The 20619-nt window shown below is 44.6% G+C and overlaps 1 protein-coding gene across 1 annotated transcript; it reads right to left on the minus strand.

The window, feature by feature from the left end:
- Positions 1-9678: 9678 nt before the first annotated feature.
- RPUSD3 (RNA pseudouridylate synthase domain containing 3) lies at positions 9679-17019 on the minus strand. The gene is made up of 9 exons (XM_006917602.3): positions 16883-17019; positions 16431-16570; positions 15514-15558; positions 15283-15382; positions 14485-14592; positions 14319-14403; positions 13963-14086; positions 11666-11805; positions 9679-10901 (listed from the first exon to the last, which is right to left on the minus strand). Exons 1-9 carry the CDS (start codon positions 16981-16983, stop codon positions 10710-10712), a joined length of 1035 nt encoding a protein of 344 aa, XP_006917664.1. The 5' UTR covers positions 16984-17019; the 3' UTR covers positions 9679-10709.
- Between the last annotated feature and the right edge of the window lie 3600 nt (positions 17020-20619).

Raw genomic sequence — 20619 nt, forward strand, 5'->3', positions numbered from 1 at the left:
ATTAATTATATCAAAAACTAATCAGTCATATATCCACATGGTTAAAAAAATCCCAGTGTTACTTGAATTTTTATTCGTGTATGCATACCTTTACAAGCAAAACTGATTAAAAAAACTTTAGACTCATATCAGATTTTCAGCTTTCCCAAAGGCAACAGGGTTCTGATGAAGGCAGGCAGCCTTACCCACTTGGTCCTACCAGTTCTGTGGGGATGAGAGCTTATGATGAGCTGTCCGTGGTTCCCAGCTCTTCTGTCAGTCTGAGTCTGCTCTGATCCCTGACCACCCCATTTCCCCCTTAGGTATCATGTGTATGGACCACCTGGAGGAGATGCTGAAGCTGGTGGACAGCAACCCCATGATGATAAAGGATGGCAAGTGGGTGGTGCAGAAATACATCGAGCGGCCCCTGCTCATATTTGGCACCAAGTTTGACCTGAGACAGTGGTTCCTGGTGACTGACTGGAACCCACTTACCGTGTGGTTCTATCGTGACAGCTATATCCGCTTCTCCACACAGCCCTTCTCCCTGAAGAACCTGGACAAGTGAGCTCCACCACTCACCTCCCATGAACTCACAGTCTAGTTGGGGAGCTGGCAAGGAACAGGAGATTCCAGTGCAAAGCAGGGGTCCAAACACAGACTCTGCAGGCAGGCAGGCCCTCCATCCATCCAACCATCCTTCTATCCAACAGATACCTACTGTGTACCCTGTGCCATTCTCTGTTCTAGGCACTTGGGACACAGCAGTAAACAAGAGCCTAGCTCTCAAGAGTTCATATTCTAGTAGGGAGAAACATAATCAATGAATATAATAAGTAAAATCATCTAATAGGTTAAAAGGTGATATGAAAAAAAAGAATGTAGAGCAGGGAAGGAGGCATCAGGAGAAACTGGAGAAAGGAGAGGCGAGTTGCAACATTGTGGGGTGAGAGGAAGCCTTGTTGAGTTCTGAGTTCAAATTCCATCTCTGCAGCTTCCGAGCTGACTTTAGTCAAGTGAGAACCTACTTAAGCTTCAGTTTCCACATCTGAATGGAGGTAATAATATGAAACTCATAATTTAACTGTCATTTATTGAGCGCTTTGTATGTGACAGGTGCTAAACACTTCACGCATATTGGTCATTCATGAAAACCCAGTGAGGTGCATACTGTAACTACCCCATTTTACAGATGTGAAAGGAACAGTCGAGTTCAATGACTTGCCCAAGATCTCACAACTAGTGAGTGGTGAAGCTAGGACTTGAGCACTGTAGGGACTTGGTGACTATAGGGTCCATACTCTTACCCATCTATCTGCAGGCACTGGGAGGGGTAACTAACACTATGCACAAAGCACTTAACACTGTGTCCTCCATAGTCAGTGCCCACAGAGGAGGTCCTGAGAGATAAGACTGGTTCTGGCCCTGGTTCTGGAAGAATGTGATGGGCCTCAGGCCTTTGTCCTCCCCAGCAGGGCCACATCTCAAGTTGAATATCTAGGGTGGCCCAGGGCTGGTTCCAGGGTTTGCCTGCCCTCCCTAGCTTTCTGCTCTCTGCCCCAGTTCAGTGCACCTGTGTAACAACTCCATCCAGAAGCACCTGGAGAATTCATGCCATCGACACCCACAGCTGCCCTCAGACAACATGTGGTCGAGCCAGAAGTTCCAGGCCCACCTGCAGGACATGGGGGCCCCAAATGCCTGGTCCACCGTCATCGTGCCTGGCATGAAGGCCGCGGTGATCCATGCTCTGCAGACCTCCCAGGACACCGTGCAGTGTAGGAAGGCCAGCTTTGAGCTCTACGGTGCTGACTTTGTGTTCGGTGAAGACTTCCAACCCTGGCTGATTGAGATCAACGCCAGCCCCACCATGGCACCTTCCACATCTGTCACTGCCCGGCTCTGTGCCGGCGTGCAAGCTGACACCTTGCGTGTGGTCATTGACCGGCGGCTAGACCGCAACTGTGACACGGGAGCCTTCGAGCTCATCTATAAGCAGGTGAGGTGGCCAGGCCCAGTCAGGAGTCCAGGGAGTCTTACCCCTCTTCCAGGCAGCCCCTTAGTGAAGCACAGGACACTGCAGTCAGACAGACCCAGTTCAAGTCCTGGTTCTACCACAGTGAGTTAGTACATCTGCTTCTCATGGGGTTTGGGAGGATGAAATGGGTTAATACATGTGGATAATGTTTCTAGAGAGGTGTATATCATAGCACAGATTCCTGAACCTCCCCAGGTTCAATTCTCTACTCAGTAACTACAAGCTGTGTGACTTTGACAGCTTCCTAATCTCTAGGGGTCTTAGTTTCCTTATCTGTAAAGCACAAATGAAAACAGTACCTACCTCATAAGGTCGTGATAATTAAATGAATAGATACAGGTAAAGCACTTTAGAACAGTACCTGGCACTTAGTAAATGCTACACAGGTTTTAGCTATTTGTTTTTACCTAATAAGGTTGTTAGATGTTTCATGATAAATGGCATCACCTGTAAAGTGCCTGGACCTATAGTAAGAGTTAGTGGAAGCTGCTGTTATTATCATTATTTTTTTACTCATAACTATTTTACTCATTTTGTTCCAAAAAAAGATTTGAGTCCACTTATTGGAATAGAATGAGATTTTTAAACAATTGTTCAGAAAACCAATTTCCAGAATTTCTGAGCTCTGCAAGTAATTTCTTCTAGCAGTTAAATTAAGTGACTTCTGATTAGAATTTAGTATCCATCAGGATGTGGTTCCATAGTGTAGCGGTTAGCACGTCTGCTTTACATACAGACGGTCCTGGGTTCGCGCCCGAGTGGAGCCACGGTCCATGGTTTACGGCCATGCCACCCTGAAGAAGCGTGCTGTCTAATCTCGGAAGCTAAGCAGCGTCAGGCCTGGTTAGTACTTGGATGGGAGACCACCTAGGAAGACCAGGCGCTGTAGGCGTAAATGATAATAATAAAAAAAAGGATTTGGAATCCATCAAAGTTTGACCACAGGGAGAGGACGTGCTGATCATATGGCCCAAGTGTCCTGGTCTTTGTCACAGTAACTGATCATAAATTATATACTGGCATTTTAGTTTCAAAAAATGTAAATAAGGAAATATAAGGGCAGAAAAGTAAGACAAAACTAAGGGGAAAAGGAATGTTCTAGTGTACTGGCCCCCAAATGCTGGTTCACAGGCCAGAATTACCCGGAAAACTTTACAAAGATACTGATGTCAGGAAGCCTCAACCCGAGATTGATCCAAAATGTCTAGCTTAGGGGTATGCATCTGCAGTGTTCAAATGTCCTAGTTGTACCCAAAATCTTTTATAGCTGACTTTGCTTTTTCTAAAAAAAGCACTCCCACCCAGAAAGGAGAGGAAGGGTAGGAAATACACAGGAATCATTGTTCCATAGCAATTTTGAAATCCAGCCTAGCATAAATTTCTAGTTTTGCTATTAGGACTCATTGTTATTTCCTAGGCCTTCTCCATTGGTCTTGCTTCCATCCATTGGGATCTCAGTTCAGCCCTGAATCATCCTTCCTTTTCCATGAACATTTTTTTCCCCCTTTGATTCCCGCCCCCTTTCTACCCCTGACCTATGGATGTTGCCGTTTCCCCTTAAGAACTGGATCTCTGAAGGCAGGGTGTCTCCTCCCACATGCTCACCGCATGCACCTAGGGCCTGGCGCCCCCTGCGCACTTGGGGGGGGGCATGGCACACCCAGGGCCTGGTCCGTGGCTCCACCTGGAGCGTGAACCCAGGACCTTCTGCGTGTAAAGTAGACAAGATAACACTATGGAGCCACCCCCTTCCGTGAACATTCTTAATAGTTCTTGGTCTGTTATCTGCTCATAGAAATTTGTGGGTACAAAAGCCTCTTTTATTTCCTATTGCATCCCTTTCAGTCCAAGTAGATATTTTTAAAAGCCTTGTGGGTTTCTTATATATCAATTTATAATCCATTTTATTACACAAAAGCCATGTCCTCAAATCTTAGAGCTCTTTTCTGTGAGGCTGCTGTAGCACAGCAGCCCTCAAAATTATAGAAGCCTCACTGTTAGCAGAGAGGGCCTCTCTGCTAAACTCAAATGTATTAAAGACTGAAACATAAGACCTATAGGTATGCCCTTAGAATCCTTAAAAGAGTTGTAGCTACTTTAAAAGGCCTATCAGGCATGACTTAGATCTCTCTGAAATTTTATTATTGTTTTTTTATGGAGATATAATTGACATCCCATTAATTTCAGGTATACAACATCATGATTTGATATATGCATATATTGTGAAATGATCACAGTAAGTTAACATTCACAACCACACATAGTTAACAAAATTTTTTTTCTTGTGATGAGAGCTTTTAAGATCTATTCTCTTAGTAACTTTCAAATATACAATGCAGTATCATTAACTATAGTTACCATGCTATAGTTAATACATCCCCATGACTTATTTTATAAATGGAAGTTTAAACCTTTTGACCACCTTCACCCATTTTTACCACCAACCCTCATCCTCTCACCTCTGGTAACCACCTATTTTCTGTATCTGTGAGTTCAGTTTTGTTTTGTTTTGTTTTTTTTAGATTCTACATATAAGTAACATCATATGGTATTTGTCTTTGTCTGACTTATTTCACTTAGCATAATGCCCTCAAAGTCCATCTATGTTGTCGCAAATGGCAAGATTTCCTTCTTTTTATGGCTGAATAATATTTCACTGTGTATATATAGCACATTATCTATTCATCCATCGATGAACACTTAGGTTGTTTCCATGTCTTGGATAATGCTGCATGAAATTAGGATGCATGATGCCTCCAGCTTTGTTCTTTCTCAAGATTGCTTTGGCTAATTGGGGTCTTTTGTGGTTCCATACAAATTTTAGGGTTTTTTTTTCTATTTCTGTGAAAAACACATTTGTTATTTTGATAAAGATTGCATTGTATCTGTAAATTACTTTGGGTAGTATGGACATTTTAACAATAGTAATTCTTCCAGTCCATGAGTACGAAATATTTTTCCATTTATTTGTGTCTTCTTCAGTTTCTTTCATCAGTTTTCAGTGTACAGGTCATTTACTTCTTTAAATTTATTCCTAGGTATTTTATTCTTTTTGATGCTCTTTAATCTCTTTTAATCTAGAACAGCCCAAATCTTTTTTTTTTTTTTACCCCGCCCCCCCCACAGTTTGGATCTTTTGCAGGGACCAGGCTATTGTTATGTAGAACTGTCCCACATTCTGGATTTATCTGATTGTTTCCTTGGGGTGGTTTTTAACTTGTTCTTCTGTTATCTGAATGTCTGTAAACTAGAACTTAGGTCAAACAGCTTGATGAGGTTCAGGTTAAACATTTTTGGCAAGAACACTTGAGAGGTATACTGGGTACCTCATACAGCGTCACAAGGCACACACTGTTGGGAGTCTCCCGCGATTAATGATGGTCTGACCATGGGATTAAGGCGGTGGCTACCAGATCTCTCCATTGTAAGCTATATCATCCCCTTTGCAATGATCGATTACTTTGTCAGGTTATACTTTGGCCAGGTGCAAATGACACGTTTTTCTACCATCTTTTTCACCTACTTGTTTTGATATCTAGTTTTGATTCTTGTCTGTTGTATTAGAGTTGCAAAATGGTAAGTTTCTAATTCTTTCCTTCTACATTTATTAACTGAAATTCTGGAAAGATGAGAGCTTTTCCTCATCAACTGGGCTTTCCAGGAGCTCTGATACCTGGATTTTAACAAGCTCTAAGTGACCCTGTTTCGATAGATTCTAATCAAGATCCTTTGATGACACTGAAAACACCTCAAACGCCTCCGGGTTAAAAGAGAGTTCTTAGCAATACACAGGGGACTCTCTTGGAGCCTAGCTGCAGGAAGGACAGCTTGGCTTTATGGGAAATGAAAATTGCACAGGAGCAACTTCTCTGCCTCCCTCTGCATATTTGTTCCTTCATCTCCACAGAATGCCTTCTTTAAGGCTCTTGGTTTCTGCTTTCTCATAACTTGTGTTCACATGAGGTGCAAGGCAGTTTCCAAGCCTCTTATCTGTCTGAGTGTCATAACTCAAATTCTCTCTGCAGAGAATCCAGCTCAACTTAAGAAGCTTTCCATTGGCAATGGCCTGTGGAGTAGAGCCACACATATCCCAGCAGGAGCCAGGGCAGTTTAGGAGGGCAAGGGGGTGGAGAGGTTGCTAGTGGAGACATGGCTGAGACTCCCCCACTCTTCTGGATTACTAAACCCAGGAGCTCGGTGACTCTCTAGGAACTGATTCAAGACCTCTTAGAGCAGCAGTACCAGGGACTGGTACTCCTATGAGAATCTAATGCCTGATGATCTGAGGTGCAGCTGAGGCGGTGATGCTAGTGCTGGGGAGTGGCTGCAAATACAGATGAAGCTTTGCTCGCTCGCCCACTGCTCACCACCTGCTGTGCGGCCCGGTTCCTAACAGACCACAGACTGGTACCAGCTGTGGCCCGGGGGTTGGGGATCCCTGCTCTAGAGGACAGAGGTAGGTTTCTGGAATGTCTTCTAAGTACCCCCAGAAACTAATTCCATTCATCTTTGCCCTGAGTCCTTCTGGGGCTCGTAATCCAGCAGCACTGTCTGAGCAGGCCTTTTCTCCTTTTCTTCCCCATAGCCTGCCGTGGAGGTGCCCCAGTATGTGGGTATCCGGCTCCTAGTAGAGGGCTCCACCATCAAGAAACCCATGGCAATGTGTCACCGGCGGACAGGGGTCCGCACAGCGCTCCCTCACCTGCAGACCCAGCGAGGCTTTGGGGAAGGCAAGGACTCGGGGATCCTTACCCACAGGTCAGCTCCTAGGAAAGTTCCTGGGGCCAGGAGCCTGGGGCACACAGAGAAGCCAGACTCCACTGCCGCCACCTCGTCCTCTGGAAAGGGAAAGAAAGGCAAGGCAAAAAGTGCTACAGCCCTGGTCTGCCCTAATATCCAGAAGTGGGACCCGCCTAGCACCAGGATGGGCTGCATTTACACCATGACCTTTGCTAGTGGGGAAAGGCAACCCCACTCCTTGAATAGATATCCAGTGAGTCTGAAGAATCCCCAGGCCCTGGGTAAGACCATTCCCACAAAACACTCCTGGGTCGCAAAGCAATTTCTTCCCTCTCTCCAAGCTCCTCCTAACCACTGAATTTGCCCCTCACCCACAGCCTCACCAAAGAGCTACAAGCAGTAAGTAAAAAGCACCACTTACGAAATACTTTTTAAAAATACACAACCAAGTATTATCCTCTCTAAAGGAGTCGCCCTGCGAGGCAGCTTACTTATTTCAAAGATGGTAGGACTCAATCCAAGGTCGAGCTCTCTCTAGAGCCCAAACTTTTCCCGCCGCGGTGTTCTGCTTTTGCCTCCATGCAAAGTTGCCTCTGGGGGAAAGGAACTAATATTTGTAAAGTACTTGACAGTTTATACTGTGTTGCTACCTAACCAGCTCCTTTAGTCCTCACAACCTAGCGAGGTAGGTGTTATTATCCTCATTTTCCAGCTGAGGTATCAGGAAGTTTAAGGAAGTTGTCCGAGATTGCATAGCTCAGAAGGGGCAGAGCTGGGATGCAGACCTGGGTCTGTTGGACTCTAAACCCTGTGACCTTCCCATAGCCTTGGGAGGAGGAATCGGGAGGGCTCCATCTGCCCTCACATGCCCCAGCCTTCATCTCCCTCCGGCTCCTTGCCCTCCGCACACAACTTGAGGGGCAGCTGGTCAGCCTTGGGCCCTCCCTAGGCCTTCACAGCCCCTCTTGCTCCCACAGCCCATTACCATTTCCCCAGCCTGTACACCAAGGCCCGGCTGCCTTCTCCCCATGTGCTCCGGCCCCAGGGGCGGGTCCTCAGACTGCAGCACAGCAAGCTGGTGGGCTCTAAGGCCCTGTCGACCACAGGCAAGGCCTTGATGACTCTACCTACTGCCAAGGTTTTGATTTCCCTCCCACCTAATCCTGAGCTCAAGCAGGCACCCACCATCCTGAAACCAAGAAAGGTGGGCCTCAAACTGTGATTTGCACCCTGGTGGGCAGTACTTACTAGTGGGTCAGGGCGGGAGGGTGCAGACAGAGGGCAGCTCCCAGGCTGGCTGGAGCCCCAAGGGGAGGGCTTATTTCCCTTGGAATCCCCTTCCTGGACAGATTCCTGATCATCTTTTCCCCTTTTCCCCTCCTTTCACACTGAGGCTGTTGCTCCCCAGCGCCTTTGTGGTTCCTATCCTGGAAATGCCTTGTGGCCTCTACCCTTTGAAGTTGGAAATCTTCCTAGCACCCACAGGAAGATAAAGGCCAAAGGCAAGTTCAAGGCCAGACTCTGTGACAGCCCCAAGGCTGAGGTATGCCTCATGAAGATGCTGACCCTTCCGGGACCCCTGCCCCTAATCGATGCACACCAGCATTTGGGTGGCATGGGGGATGTGAGGTTAGAGAAGCCCTTGTTTCAGGCCTCATTGCCCCAATCTTGGATACAGCGCCAAATAAAAAGGAGCAAGTAAAGTATTCTAAGCATGGCTCTGTTTCTATTGGAGGGTGAAGAGAGGGTTGGGAGAGGCTCTGTACCCCAAAGTCCAGAACAAGAATTAGAGGATGTCAGCAACTCCTACACAAAATAAGGCCCAGAATTCCCATCTAGCGGCAGACATGGGGCTTCTAATTCAAGGACTCTCCTAACATCTTTGATCTTTGGGTTGGGGGATAAGCCTCACTTTACAGAAGAAGCAGCTGAGCAGAATGAGGCTTGCCCAAGATCATGAGGCAGTGGGCAGAAATCTGGGACACAATGCCAGAACGGCTGACCACTAAGAGTCCCTCCGATCCCAACACCAGAGAAGGAGCTGGGCTGACAGCAAAATGACATCTAATGGGTGTAAGATTTACAACATGAGACAGGGAGAAGGGTAGACCTTGCCTAAACCCCAGCCCATCTTCAGAGGGGGTGGGTCTGTCCCTTCCTCAACAAGGGGCCAAAGTCACCTAAAAAGGAAATATCCAACAAGCCATACCCATCTAAAAAGTTTGGTGCTTCTCAGTTGTAATGGGTTGAATGGTATCCTCCCCACTCCCCATCTCCAAAATATGCCTACCTGGAACCTGTAAATATGACTGTATTTGGAAAAAGGGTCTTTGTAGATGTAATTACATTTTGTAAAGATCGTGAGATGAGATCACCCTGGATTATTCAGGTGGGCCCTAAATCCAATGGTAAGTGTCCTTATGAGTCAGAAGAGAAGACACAAACACGAGGAGAAGGCTGTGTAAAGTTGAAGGCAGAGATTGATGTGATGCAGCCACAAGACAAAGAATGCTTGGAGCCACCGAAAGTTGAAAGGCCAGGAAGGATTCTCTCTAAAGGAGCCTTTAGAGAGAGCATAGCCATATCGATACCTTGATTTTGGACTCCTAAACTCCAGAACTGTGAGAGAATCAATTACTGTTGTTTTAAGTCACTCAGGTTGTAGTAATTTGCTACAGCAGCCATAGGAGACTAATACACTAGTCAAATGAAGGTATATATACTGATCCAGAAATTTTTGCATAACCAACATGAAATGCTTATAAGCAGGTTCACAACACTGCAGCAACAGCCAGACAACCTGTCTATTAACAGCAGAATGGATAAACTGATATATTCAAGCACTAGAATTCATACTCTATACTATACAACACAGATGCACTGCTCACTGTGGAATGAGAGCAAATCACAAAAGAACATATAAGCATGATTCCATTTATAGAAACTTCAGAAACAGGCAAAATGAAATATAGTGTTTAAGGATGCATACATTATGTGGTAAAACTTTAAAAGACAAGCAAGGAAAGGATTCTTCCAAAAGGGCAGTGATTCCAACTTAGACTGAACCCCTCTGGGAGCTTTAAAAAAAAGATGATGCTAGGGGTCTCCACCCCAGACTAATTAAACCAGTATCTTTGGGGTGCAGAATCACTCCTGAGCTTCCTGAGGGGGGTTAAGTAGTGGGGGTTCTAATGTAGGGGCCATGTTGAGAACTGCTCTACAAGAAAGGAAAGGATGTTTATTTCATGCCCTGAATGGTCATATGGGTGTCATATTAAAATTATTCTTTAAATTACAGAGATTTTATGCACTCTATTTAATATATGTCTCAATTTTTTTTAGTAAAAAATCTATCTTATATGAGGTTCCCTAGAGTAGTCAAATTCATAGAGACAAGGAGAACAGTGGCTACTAGGAGTTGGGAGAAAGGGAATGGGGACTTAGTGTTTAATGAGAACCGAGTTTCAGTTCTGCAAGATGAAGAGTTCTGGGATGGATGGTGGTGGTGATTACACAACAGCATGAATGTACGTAATGCCACTAACTGTACACTTAAAAACAGTTAAGATGGTAAATCTTGCTAGGTGTATTTTACCACAATTTAAAAATCTAACATTTCTTCCCACCTAGAACTGGAACAGAAATAGCCAAACAAAAGACCACACACTGAACTCAGCAGAAAACATGTTCCATGATAAACATTTACTTTCTAAGCAAATCCTCAAAACCATACTGAGTTAAGTACTTCTATTATCTCAAATCCAGAGAGGTGAAGTTATTTGTCTGATGCCACACAGCAAGGATTTGATCTTAGGTTAATCTGACTACGGAGCCCAGGGTCTTAAACCATAGCCTTTCTGTATGTTGAGCACTGAACTCACACTCCTCAGGCCTGCGGTGCCTCTACACCCATTGCTTTCCAATGGAAATAAAAGGAACAGAAGGACAACTATTGTTGGCGGAGCCCCAGGCACTGTAAGGTCCTGGAGAAATAAGGGGGCAAGGGTGCCACAAGCTCAACGGGGGAGTCCCTGGGCCTGGCGCCTGGGAGGTGGAGACAGTGCAGGTGGAGGTGCAATGGCAGCTGGGCAACCTGGGAGGGTGTTAGGTGGAGGCATCTGATGAGGGCTTCATCCAGAACCTGGGGTGAGAGAGGCATGTCAGCATTCAACCAGGTGAGTTCCAACCAGCTCTAACCAAAATGGGAGGGAGGCAAGTACTTCCTCCCTCCTTCATCGTCCATGGTGATTTCTTTTCTACACGTACACACACAGGCACACTCCCACTATGGCAGAGATCGGCTAGGGGTTTACCAAATCACTTTCTGCCTGGGCATACAACTAAACTACATTTCTTAGCCATGTGATTGAGTTCCAGCCAATGGAACAGGAGTGCAAGTATGTATATTGCTTCCAGACCTGGCCTATGAAAATTTCTCACATAAACCTACACTGTCCCCCGTTACGATCTGACTGGATAGCCAACAGCCTAGGTCCCTGAGTGACTGCTTGGAACAAAGCCCACTTCTACCCCATCCCATTAATTGGATTTAACATGGAGGGAAATTAATGTGTTAAGACTCTGGTGCTTTGGGGCTACTCTGTTAGAGCCAACAGAGTTACCCTAATACACACACATGACCTCTTTTACCCCTTATGCCAAATGACTCAAAGAATGGCAGACTTAGAAGGGCCATTAGAAATCAGCCAGTTCACCTCCCTTATTGGGCAGAATGAGGCCCAAGAGAGATGTCACTTGCTCAGGGCCACACGGCAAGACAGGGCTACAGATAGCTTTAGAAGCCAAGAGGACTGCCTCTCAGTCCCAAACTACCTAGCTAATGTCTGAAGGTGCTGCCCACCCTCATCCCCCAGTTTACCCCCTGAGGGCAGGAGGCTTGGGTACCTGTCTTTGGGGCTTGATGCTCTCAGCTGGCAGTAGAAAGCGCTGGCCCAGAACAGTGCCCACACCGGTGGAATACTTGTGGTCCCCAAGCATAGGACAGAGTTGCAGTACCATGTGTACCTGTAGCTGACTTGGGAACACTGGAAGACAGAAGCAATAGGACAGATGGTGAGCAGCTTCTCTTTCTATCTCAGCCAATATTGTCTTTCCCCCTTTCCTCTGAGGAAACACCACCCCTCCATTCTCAGATTAGGTGGTTTGAGTGAGGTCAATGCTACTGTTCCTGCCTCCAGAGCAGGATGCATGACCAGGTCGGGACAGTCATAGCTGTCAATCACCTTGCCTGTGGGATTCACTCATGAAGAGAGGCAATTGAGAATTTATTGTTAAAGCTACTGGGAATAAGGAATGCTCTTTCCTGTTAGGGTGCTAAACTGGTGGAGTGTAAGCCTAGAGCTGCTAGAGCTCCTGGCCATCTCTGCCTTTACCAGGGGAAAGCCTTGGTAGAAAGCAGCCAATGTGCAGGAGGCGAGAAGAAACGGAGAAACAGCTTCCGAATGACATCCTCTGAGCCTCTGGATCCAGCCAAATCATGTGAGCCAAAAAATTCCGTTTCTTTGGTTTATACTAATTTGAACTGATTTTGGGGAAACTTACAACTGAAAGTACCTTAACAAATACAGATATGGGATACTATGTGCTAAACATGGTACAAAATGTTTCATATATGTAAACTTACTTAATCCTCATAACCCTATAAGGTGGGTCATATCTTCATTTCCATTTTACAGATAGAAAAATGAAGGCTTAAAAAGTGACTTGCTTACCACACAATAAACTAGGATTCAAACCCAGGAGCGGTATTCTGTGTCCATCCATGTCTGGCAATATGATAGACTGGATAATCTAAAAACCCTCTTGCTATAAACCACCTAGAAACACTGAAAAGCTATAACAATCATCCTTTTAAATACACAGCTGGGCACACAGGAAAGTAAGGTCTCCAAAACCAAAATGCAAAAAGGAAAACAAATTCAGAGCACATGAGAGCCAATTTCTCTGTTCTAGGGATGCTGCCAATCTTGATATCTAGGGGTCTAGGATTTAAGTAGCTACCCTAGAGGCCAGCGATGAAGCCTTGGTGCCAAATGAAATCCTAGAGGGGCTACATCTTCAGTGAAAGGGTGGACCAGGGAAAAAGCCAGCCACCAAAGAAGGCAGATAATCACTTTAGGATTGGATGAAGGGAATGAAAAAGTTTTCCCCTGAGAATGCAAAACCATGAGCCTGCTCTCGCACAGGTTTGGAGTTCTACTACTACTTGAGTGACCTCTAAATGAGACACTAAAATTCAGAGAGGTCCTGAAGCAGTGATAGCTGTAAGACATTCAGCAGAAGCAGAGGCAGAACCTCTCCCCGAGGTCCCTGCTACAAGAAGGCAATAAAGGATTTCCATAGATTAAGGCCAGCTGAACCTGAATTAACAATGCTGAATCACAGAGCAATAAGGAAACAACCCACCAAGTGTGAGTCAGTGAGAAACACAATGGGATTAGACCTTCCAGAATTTCAGACAATGGAATTATAGAAATACAATATAAGGATGTTTTAAATAAAGATAAAAACAAATAGGAGAAAAAAAAGCATGCCATATTTTTTAAAAGGCTATGTGTAAAAGAATCAAATAGAACTTCTAGAAGTGAAAAACACAGTCAACTGATAAATTAAGTTGGCAGATTAGATCCAAATGAAGAGAAGATGACTCGACTGGAAGATAGATCTAAAGAAATTACCCAGACTGCAGCAGAGATAAAGCAATGAAAACTATGAAAGAAAAGTTAAGAGACAGTAAGTAGAATGAGAAGGTCAGACATGCCTATTAGGCTTTCAAAAGGAAGAGAATAGAGAGAATGTAAGAGGTGCAATATTTCAAGAGAGAACTTTCTGGGATAGATAACATATATTTATTTTCAGATTCAGGAGGCACAGTGAATCCTAAGCAGGATAAATAAAATTAAACTCACACAACAAGATTCATCATAGTGAGACTACAGAATACCAAAGACAAAGAGAAGATCCTGAGACCAATAACTAAGAGAAAAAGTAGTGAGCTACAAAAGAATGACCATCAGACTGCCAGCAGAAGCACTGCCTCCTCTATCTGGGCCTGGTCACATGCACCCTTGGGGTCCATCAAATGCTACTGAGGCTGCTACTAACGCCATCACCTTCCTTCCACCCACTTGCCTCCCCCAATCAAATACAGTTCTAAAGTCTGGCTGGGACTTCAGACCCACCTGTCAATGGCTGCAGCTGGACCAGGGCACAGCCAGAGCCAGTAGCCACCACACGGAAGTAGCTGAGGGTCCTCTTGACACCTTCTAGGATGTCCTTTCGGGTTGGGGACTTCACTGGAACTACCTGGTGTGAGCCCCCAAGAATGAACGAGCTTCATACATACCTGGGAGCTATACCCAGACTCTTCTGGCTCCCAACAGACTCAGGACAGGACCACAGTATAGATAGGTAGTGCTCACTTGCCTGTTTTAGGGGACAGGAGGGCCAGCCACCCCAAGTCTATACCCTTGACTTCTCTGTAGGGGTAATATGTCTGGAAGGTTCCCTATCCTTCCCCACCCAGACCCTGACTCACGAGACTGACACCATCAATGTGTTCCAATTTCAGAGCTGCTTGGATCTTCCCCTCAGAAGTAGTTGGGATCCCATCAGTGACAGCCCTGTGAAAGAGGCAGGAGAAGGTCACAGAGTGGCTTGCTGGGACCTCCCCACTGCCATGGGAGCCTCCCAGCACCTCTCACCAGTAGGTGGCTATGGGTCTCTGGGCTCTCCGTGAGTGGGTAAAGAACTTCTGGAGGCGGCTTGCTGTTTGGGGGCAACTAGAGAGGAGTACAAGCCCAGAGGACTCCCTGGAAGAAGGAGACAAATCACAAAAGTTAAAGTCCCTTAGGCTCACAAAAAAGGGAGGAACATTGACCTGATTAAGGTCAAACAGTAACACCAGACTATAATCCAGACCTCCTGAGAAAGAAGGCTTCCTTGTGTTTGATAAGAGGGCTATGTAGCTCCATGTGTTTCTCATTTTAGCCTGATCCCCAGGGAGCTCAGAGTCAAACATCATAACAATTACCACCAATTGCTGAGTGTCAGGCACTATCATAGGAATTTTATATATATTAGCTCTGAAATAATTAAATTCCCCACAAACAAGCCCATGAGTCTGTGAAATTACAGAAATGTTTTATCTCAAGTACCATCTTTAAAAGATGGCTATTAGAGGAAAGAAAATCATGGATCAACTCCCAATGCCTACCATGAATATGGGCTTGGAGAAGTGACTACATACTAAACATAAGTATTATTAGCTCTATCTTATGAGTGAGGGAACTGAGGCTCAGTGAGGTTTTATACTTTGCCTAAGATCACAGTTTACCCATGAGAATTTGAACCCAGATCTGTCTGCTTCCTTCTTTATCTTGTATCCTATCTCTATGATCTCAAACCAGCTGTGGAAATGTCTTGGCTTATTTCCAAGCAAGTGTTCCCCAACCCCAGATGGACACCTGTCTCCTTACTTTCCTATGACCACCACCACTTACTTCTCAGATGCTTGGACAATTTGGAGCTCCCTCTCTCCAAGCCCCAGGGACTGGCTCAGCTCTGGCAGCACCGAGAGCAATGTCAGCTCTCCTGGTTTCCCTGAGAAAAAAAAGAAAAAAATACAAGTTGCTCCCAGAGGCAACTTTATCTCACTGTCCCCTTCTCGTCATTATTCCCTCCCTCAGAGACATCAAATTCCCTTTCAGTGCATCTCCTTCCCCGGTTCATACCTGTCACTGGCAGACCTTGTGGCTTGTTCAAAGTCACTAGTGGTCCTGAAACATATATTACATGAACATCTTTGACAGCAAAAGCAGCAGTTTATAAAGTACTTTCTCAATTCATCTTATCATGTGGCCCCACTACAACTCTCAGACATGTTATCAACCACACCCTAAACTGAATTTCTTTCTGACCCTTGCATATGCTAAGCACGCTGCCACCTCAGGGCCTTTGCACTTGCAATTTCCTCTGTCCCAGATTTTCAAGTCTGGCTCCTTCATATATCTTGGCTCAAATGTTACCACCATAGAGGCCTAAATCCACAATCTAATGTCTGCCCCACTCCTATAGTTCCTCACCATCATAACACCCAGTTTTATTCATGGTACTGATTACTAGTAAGAACCCTGTTTATTCATTTCCTGTCTAATCCATTTCTCTTGCTAAAATCTTGGATCCCTGAGAGCAGAAAACATAATTTTCTTCTTCTGTACTGTATAGCTGTGCCTAGAACAGTGCCTGGAATGTAACCTATGCTCAGTAAATAGTTGAGAAAAATTAATAAATCACTGAATGAAAACTGAGGCTCAGAGAAATTATTTTCCTAAAACTACACAGCAAACTGATTTTACAGGGCCTGGATCTGGATCGATAGGCAATTTATTATAACAATTCTCATTACAGAGCGCCTACTGTGTTCAAGACTCTCTAGTTCTTTACACTCTCCCATCCCACACTCCTATCCCCATAAAGCTGAGGCTCAGACAGATTATGTGGCTCGTCCCAGCTCATGCCGCTAATGGGCAGCAGAACCAGGATTTGACCCTAAAGGCTTTAGTAGGGAGCCCAGTCAGCCCCTCAGAAGGCCTGGAGCAGCAGATTCCCCTCTTGGGTCTCTGTGCAGCTGTCCCTCTCTCATCCTCACCTTTCTGGTCCACCACAGATGCCCTCAGCACATCAACCAGCTCCTCCCGACTGAGGTATTCTGGCTGCAGCAGCCCTGGAAAGGGCTGTTTCCCCGGGGTTCCCAACCATTTGCTGGAGCCTTGAGGTTGCCGCTGATGCCTGGAAAAGGTGGGGTAAGCAATAAGGGAAGCATTCGTTTCTCTAGGCGCTACTCATTCTTATTTTCACACAGCTCTTTCCAAATCCTAACAAATGCCTCAGACTGCCTGAGCTGAGCTCTCTGAAAATTCACGTTCGACTGGCCCCATTTTATGGAGGTGAAAACAGGCTCAGAGAGGTCGAAAGGCTAATAATGTACGGTCACACAATAGCTGAGATTAGAACTCTTATCTTCCTAATGCCAGATTCCGCACACAACTTCCCCCAGCCCCATCATCCCTTCCATAAGAAGTGGTGTGGGGGTGTAATCACCGGGCCTCGGTCCCAAAACCTGCGGCCTTGAAAGCTGAGCACACCCCTGACGCCAGACGCCAACTTCCCGAGACGCGACCCAAAGTACAGTAGCCACCCATGTCCCCGAGCGAGGACAGTGCGCATGTGTCCAGAGGGCAGCCCCTCCCCGCCCCTTGCCCACTGTGCACTGATTGGTCAGGTTGACTGTCAATCGGAATAGCGAGAAGGTGGAGCTATAGAGCCGTGAGAAGGCGGAGCTATGACCTTGCCTGGGGAGGAAATGTGTGTTTGCACCTGTGATTTTGGGGAATCTAAGAGACAGACTAGGGAAGAAATTTCCCGAGGTCAGAAAACTAGTCTCAGGACAAAAGATTAAGGTTTTTCTGATTACCATTTCAATTCTTAGGAGCTTTCTGACTTCAAAAGACCACTGTTGGGCACGATATCTTAAGGAAAATCGGGGGTGGGGGGGAGTCCACACGCTTTGGTTCAGTAAACCCACTTCCAAGAACAGCCTGGTACATAATTCAAAGGGAGAAAAAGGCCAGAGGCAGAAAGAGATTCACTACAGCATTATTTATCAAAACAAAAACAAAACGAATCTCAGAACTGGAAACATAAATTGTCCTGTGTTTAGCTCTATAGGGGAAATAACATTATCCATTAGACGTTTTTTTTTTAATGCTTACAGCACCTGGTATTCCTAGGTGGTCTCCCATCCAAGTACTAACCAGGCCAGACCGTGCTTAGCTTCCAAGATTAGACAAGATCGGGCATGTTCAGGATGGCGTGGATGTAGATTCCATTCAACATTTTTTGAGTGCTAACTTCATGCCAAGCCCTGACATCTGTGAGCTGGAAACAGATCAACAAGACCCAGGTCCTACCTATAAGAAGTTGAACCAACTGGACAACAGTTCAGATCACAGCATCAGAACACGTATTGGTAAACTCTGTGGAGGGAAGAAGCGGGGAAGAGAGAGAGAGAGAGAGAGAGAGAGAGAGAGACACGCCAGATGACATCAAAAAACGTGTCCCAGCATGGGTTGTGATTGACAGATTGCAAAGAACTAATGGAAATTCACTAGGAGGCAGAGGGAGGGAACAACAGGAGAAATGAACTAAGTGGAAAAAAAGCAAAGAACAAAATTCTGTCCTGTAATTACAACTATAGAGAAGTTACATGCAACCTGGTGTTGTTTTATTTATTTACAAATAGCACTATAACTTTCAATTCATTGTTTACATTAGCAAAAGACTTCTAATTAACCTAAATCCATTAACAGAGGAATGGTTAAGTCAATTGCAGCACAGCCATACCATGCAGCCATTAAGGAATGTGTAGGTCTACATGTGCTGATATGACTCCATCTCTAGAATATATTAAGTCGAAAAGGCAAAGTGAAGGACCATGTGACTAGAATATGCATGTACTGTATATATACAGTCATATGCACATATAGACATTTCAGTCAACTATGGACCACATACGTGATGGTGGTCCCTTGTGATTATCATAGAGCTGAAAAATTCTTATTACTTAGTGACATCATTGCTGTCATAACATCATAGCGCAATGCATTACTCACATGTTTGTGGTGATGCTGGTGTAAACAAACCTACTGTGCTGCCAGTTAAATAAAAGTATAGCACTTATAATTATGTATAGTACATAATATTTGATAATGATAATGAAAGACTGTTACTGGTTTATGTATTTACTGTACTATACTTTTTATCATTACTTTAGAGTGTATTCTTTCTACTTATAAAAAACATTTGCTGTAAAACAGTATGCCATGTTTTGTACTGTCAGCAGCCTCATACATCTTGTGCTTACCAAGTCTCTTGATTGCATCATTTTCTCTTGTGCTTAATCTCATGTTGTTTTGTACATTAACATTCTATACAGGCTTATAGCCTAGGAGCAATAGGCTATATCATATAGCCTAGGTGTGTAGTTGGCTATACCATCGAGGTTTGTGTAAGTTCACACTATGATGCTCACACACAACAAAAATCTCCTGATGATACATTTCTTAGAACTGCCCCGTCATTAAGGGATGCATGACTGTATATATATGTGTGTGATTTATATATATTTATTATACTTATACTCCTGCATTTCTGACAGATCACACAAAAATGAGGTGGTGGTTGCTTCTAGAGAAGGAATCCAGTGAGAAAATGAATAACTAATTATTTTTACCCTTTGGAACTGCTTAAGTTTTTAATCTCATTCATATAGTTTAAATAATAAAAATATTTTAAAATAAAATAGGTAGAAGCAAGTTTTTAAAAAACCTGTGCAATTCTATGTACATAACATTTTAGAAAATGCAAAGTATATTGGCAGAAAACAGTCAGTGGTTGCCAGGGGCTTGGGGTGGGTGGAGAGATGGGCATTGACTAGAAAGGGGCATAAGGAAGCTTTTTGACATGCTAGAAGGGGTGATTATTTGCCAAAATTTAGTTGAAATATATAACTTAAAAGGGTAAATTTTATTGTATGCAAGTTATACCTCAAGAAACTTTTAAAAAATTCAAATATTTAAATAATCAACTTTTAAATAGATACGTGCAAATATAGACAGGACCGGTAAGAAATTTGATTTTGTCTTAGTTTGGGCTCAGACATTATTGTGTTTTGTCATAAGGCACCACGGTATTTTACAATCCCTCTTCTGAAAGGTCTTCTGTCATTCATAAGTAAGTACGAGCTTGAGCAAGATGGCAAAACTAAGGCTGAGGGGTCAAGACACAGCCTGCCTTAAGTGCAACAGACCTCTCCTCCACTGTTGGTGCTTGGCCGCAGGAGGGGCCATTCCCTCACGTGGACTGGCCCCTGGCTCTGCTGAGGCTTGAGCTTCTTTGCTCTTGGAATTTTCTCTCTACACACCCCAGCCGCATCAAAGGCTGCCCTCTCCTGTTCACTGCCCACAGCTGATGTGACTCCATTAGCCCCAAGTTCCTAGAAGAAATGGAAGAACCTAATTTTTCTTGATCTTGGAAGGCTCAGTGCCAAGAGTTAGTCACTCAAGACTCACTTGTGAAACTCCAAATCTCAGGAGGAGGGGGAGTAGGGATAAATTCCAAGCTTCTGCCACCCCCAGCCCAACTCAATGTATGACTAACTTTACAGGAGGAGCAGGAAGGCCACAGCCTCAGCAAGGGATGACCAGGAATAGCTCCCTGCTAATGTAAACATAATGTCAGAAGGACCACCCCATGGAGCCAGGATGGCACTGAGCCAGCTCTCTAGCCATAACTGCATGAGCAGGAAAGCTCAGAATAGAAAGTGTTCTTCTGCTACCTCTGGCAGCTCCTCCCACACATGGCTGCAGGGTATGGGTTCCCTGCCAGCAATAACTCTCCAACCCTAGCTTTAGTAACACAGGTCTTTGCCTTTGTTTTTAATAAACCCATATAGGCTTTATAGTAAGGGTCAGAAATGACACGTTTGAATCCAAGAGTTACAGGCTAAAGCATAGTCACCTACAAACCTAGCCTTTCATGCTTTTATTTGAGTTGTCCTATATTGAAAAATGCCAACTTACACTGCTGAGAAATTAATATTCTTTGTGGCTACCTAACAGCTCATTTTGAAATCCTGAGGTTGAAAGTTCTGAACTGTCTGGCAAGCTAGGGAAGGCATTAATGGAGAGCTGCATTACAGCTTGGTTGGTACTTTCTCACCTAAACATTTAAAAGGTTGTAATAAAATGCAACAATTAGAAATTAGACATGTGCCTTCT

The sequence above is a fragment of the Pteropus alecto genome, unplaced genomic scaffold (assembly GCF_000325575.1).
Source record: "Pteropus alecto unplaced genomic scaffold, ASM32557v1 scaffold75, whole genome shotgun sequence".
NCBI lineage: Eukaryota > Metazoa > Chordata > Mammalia > Chiroptera > Pteropodidae > Pteropus > Pteropus alecto.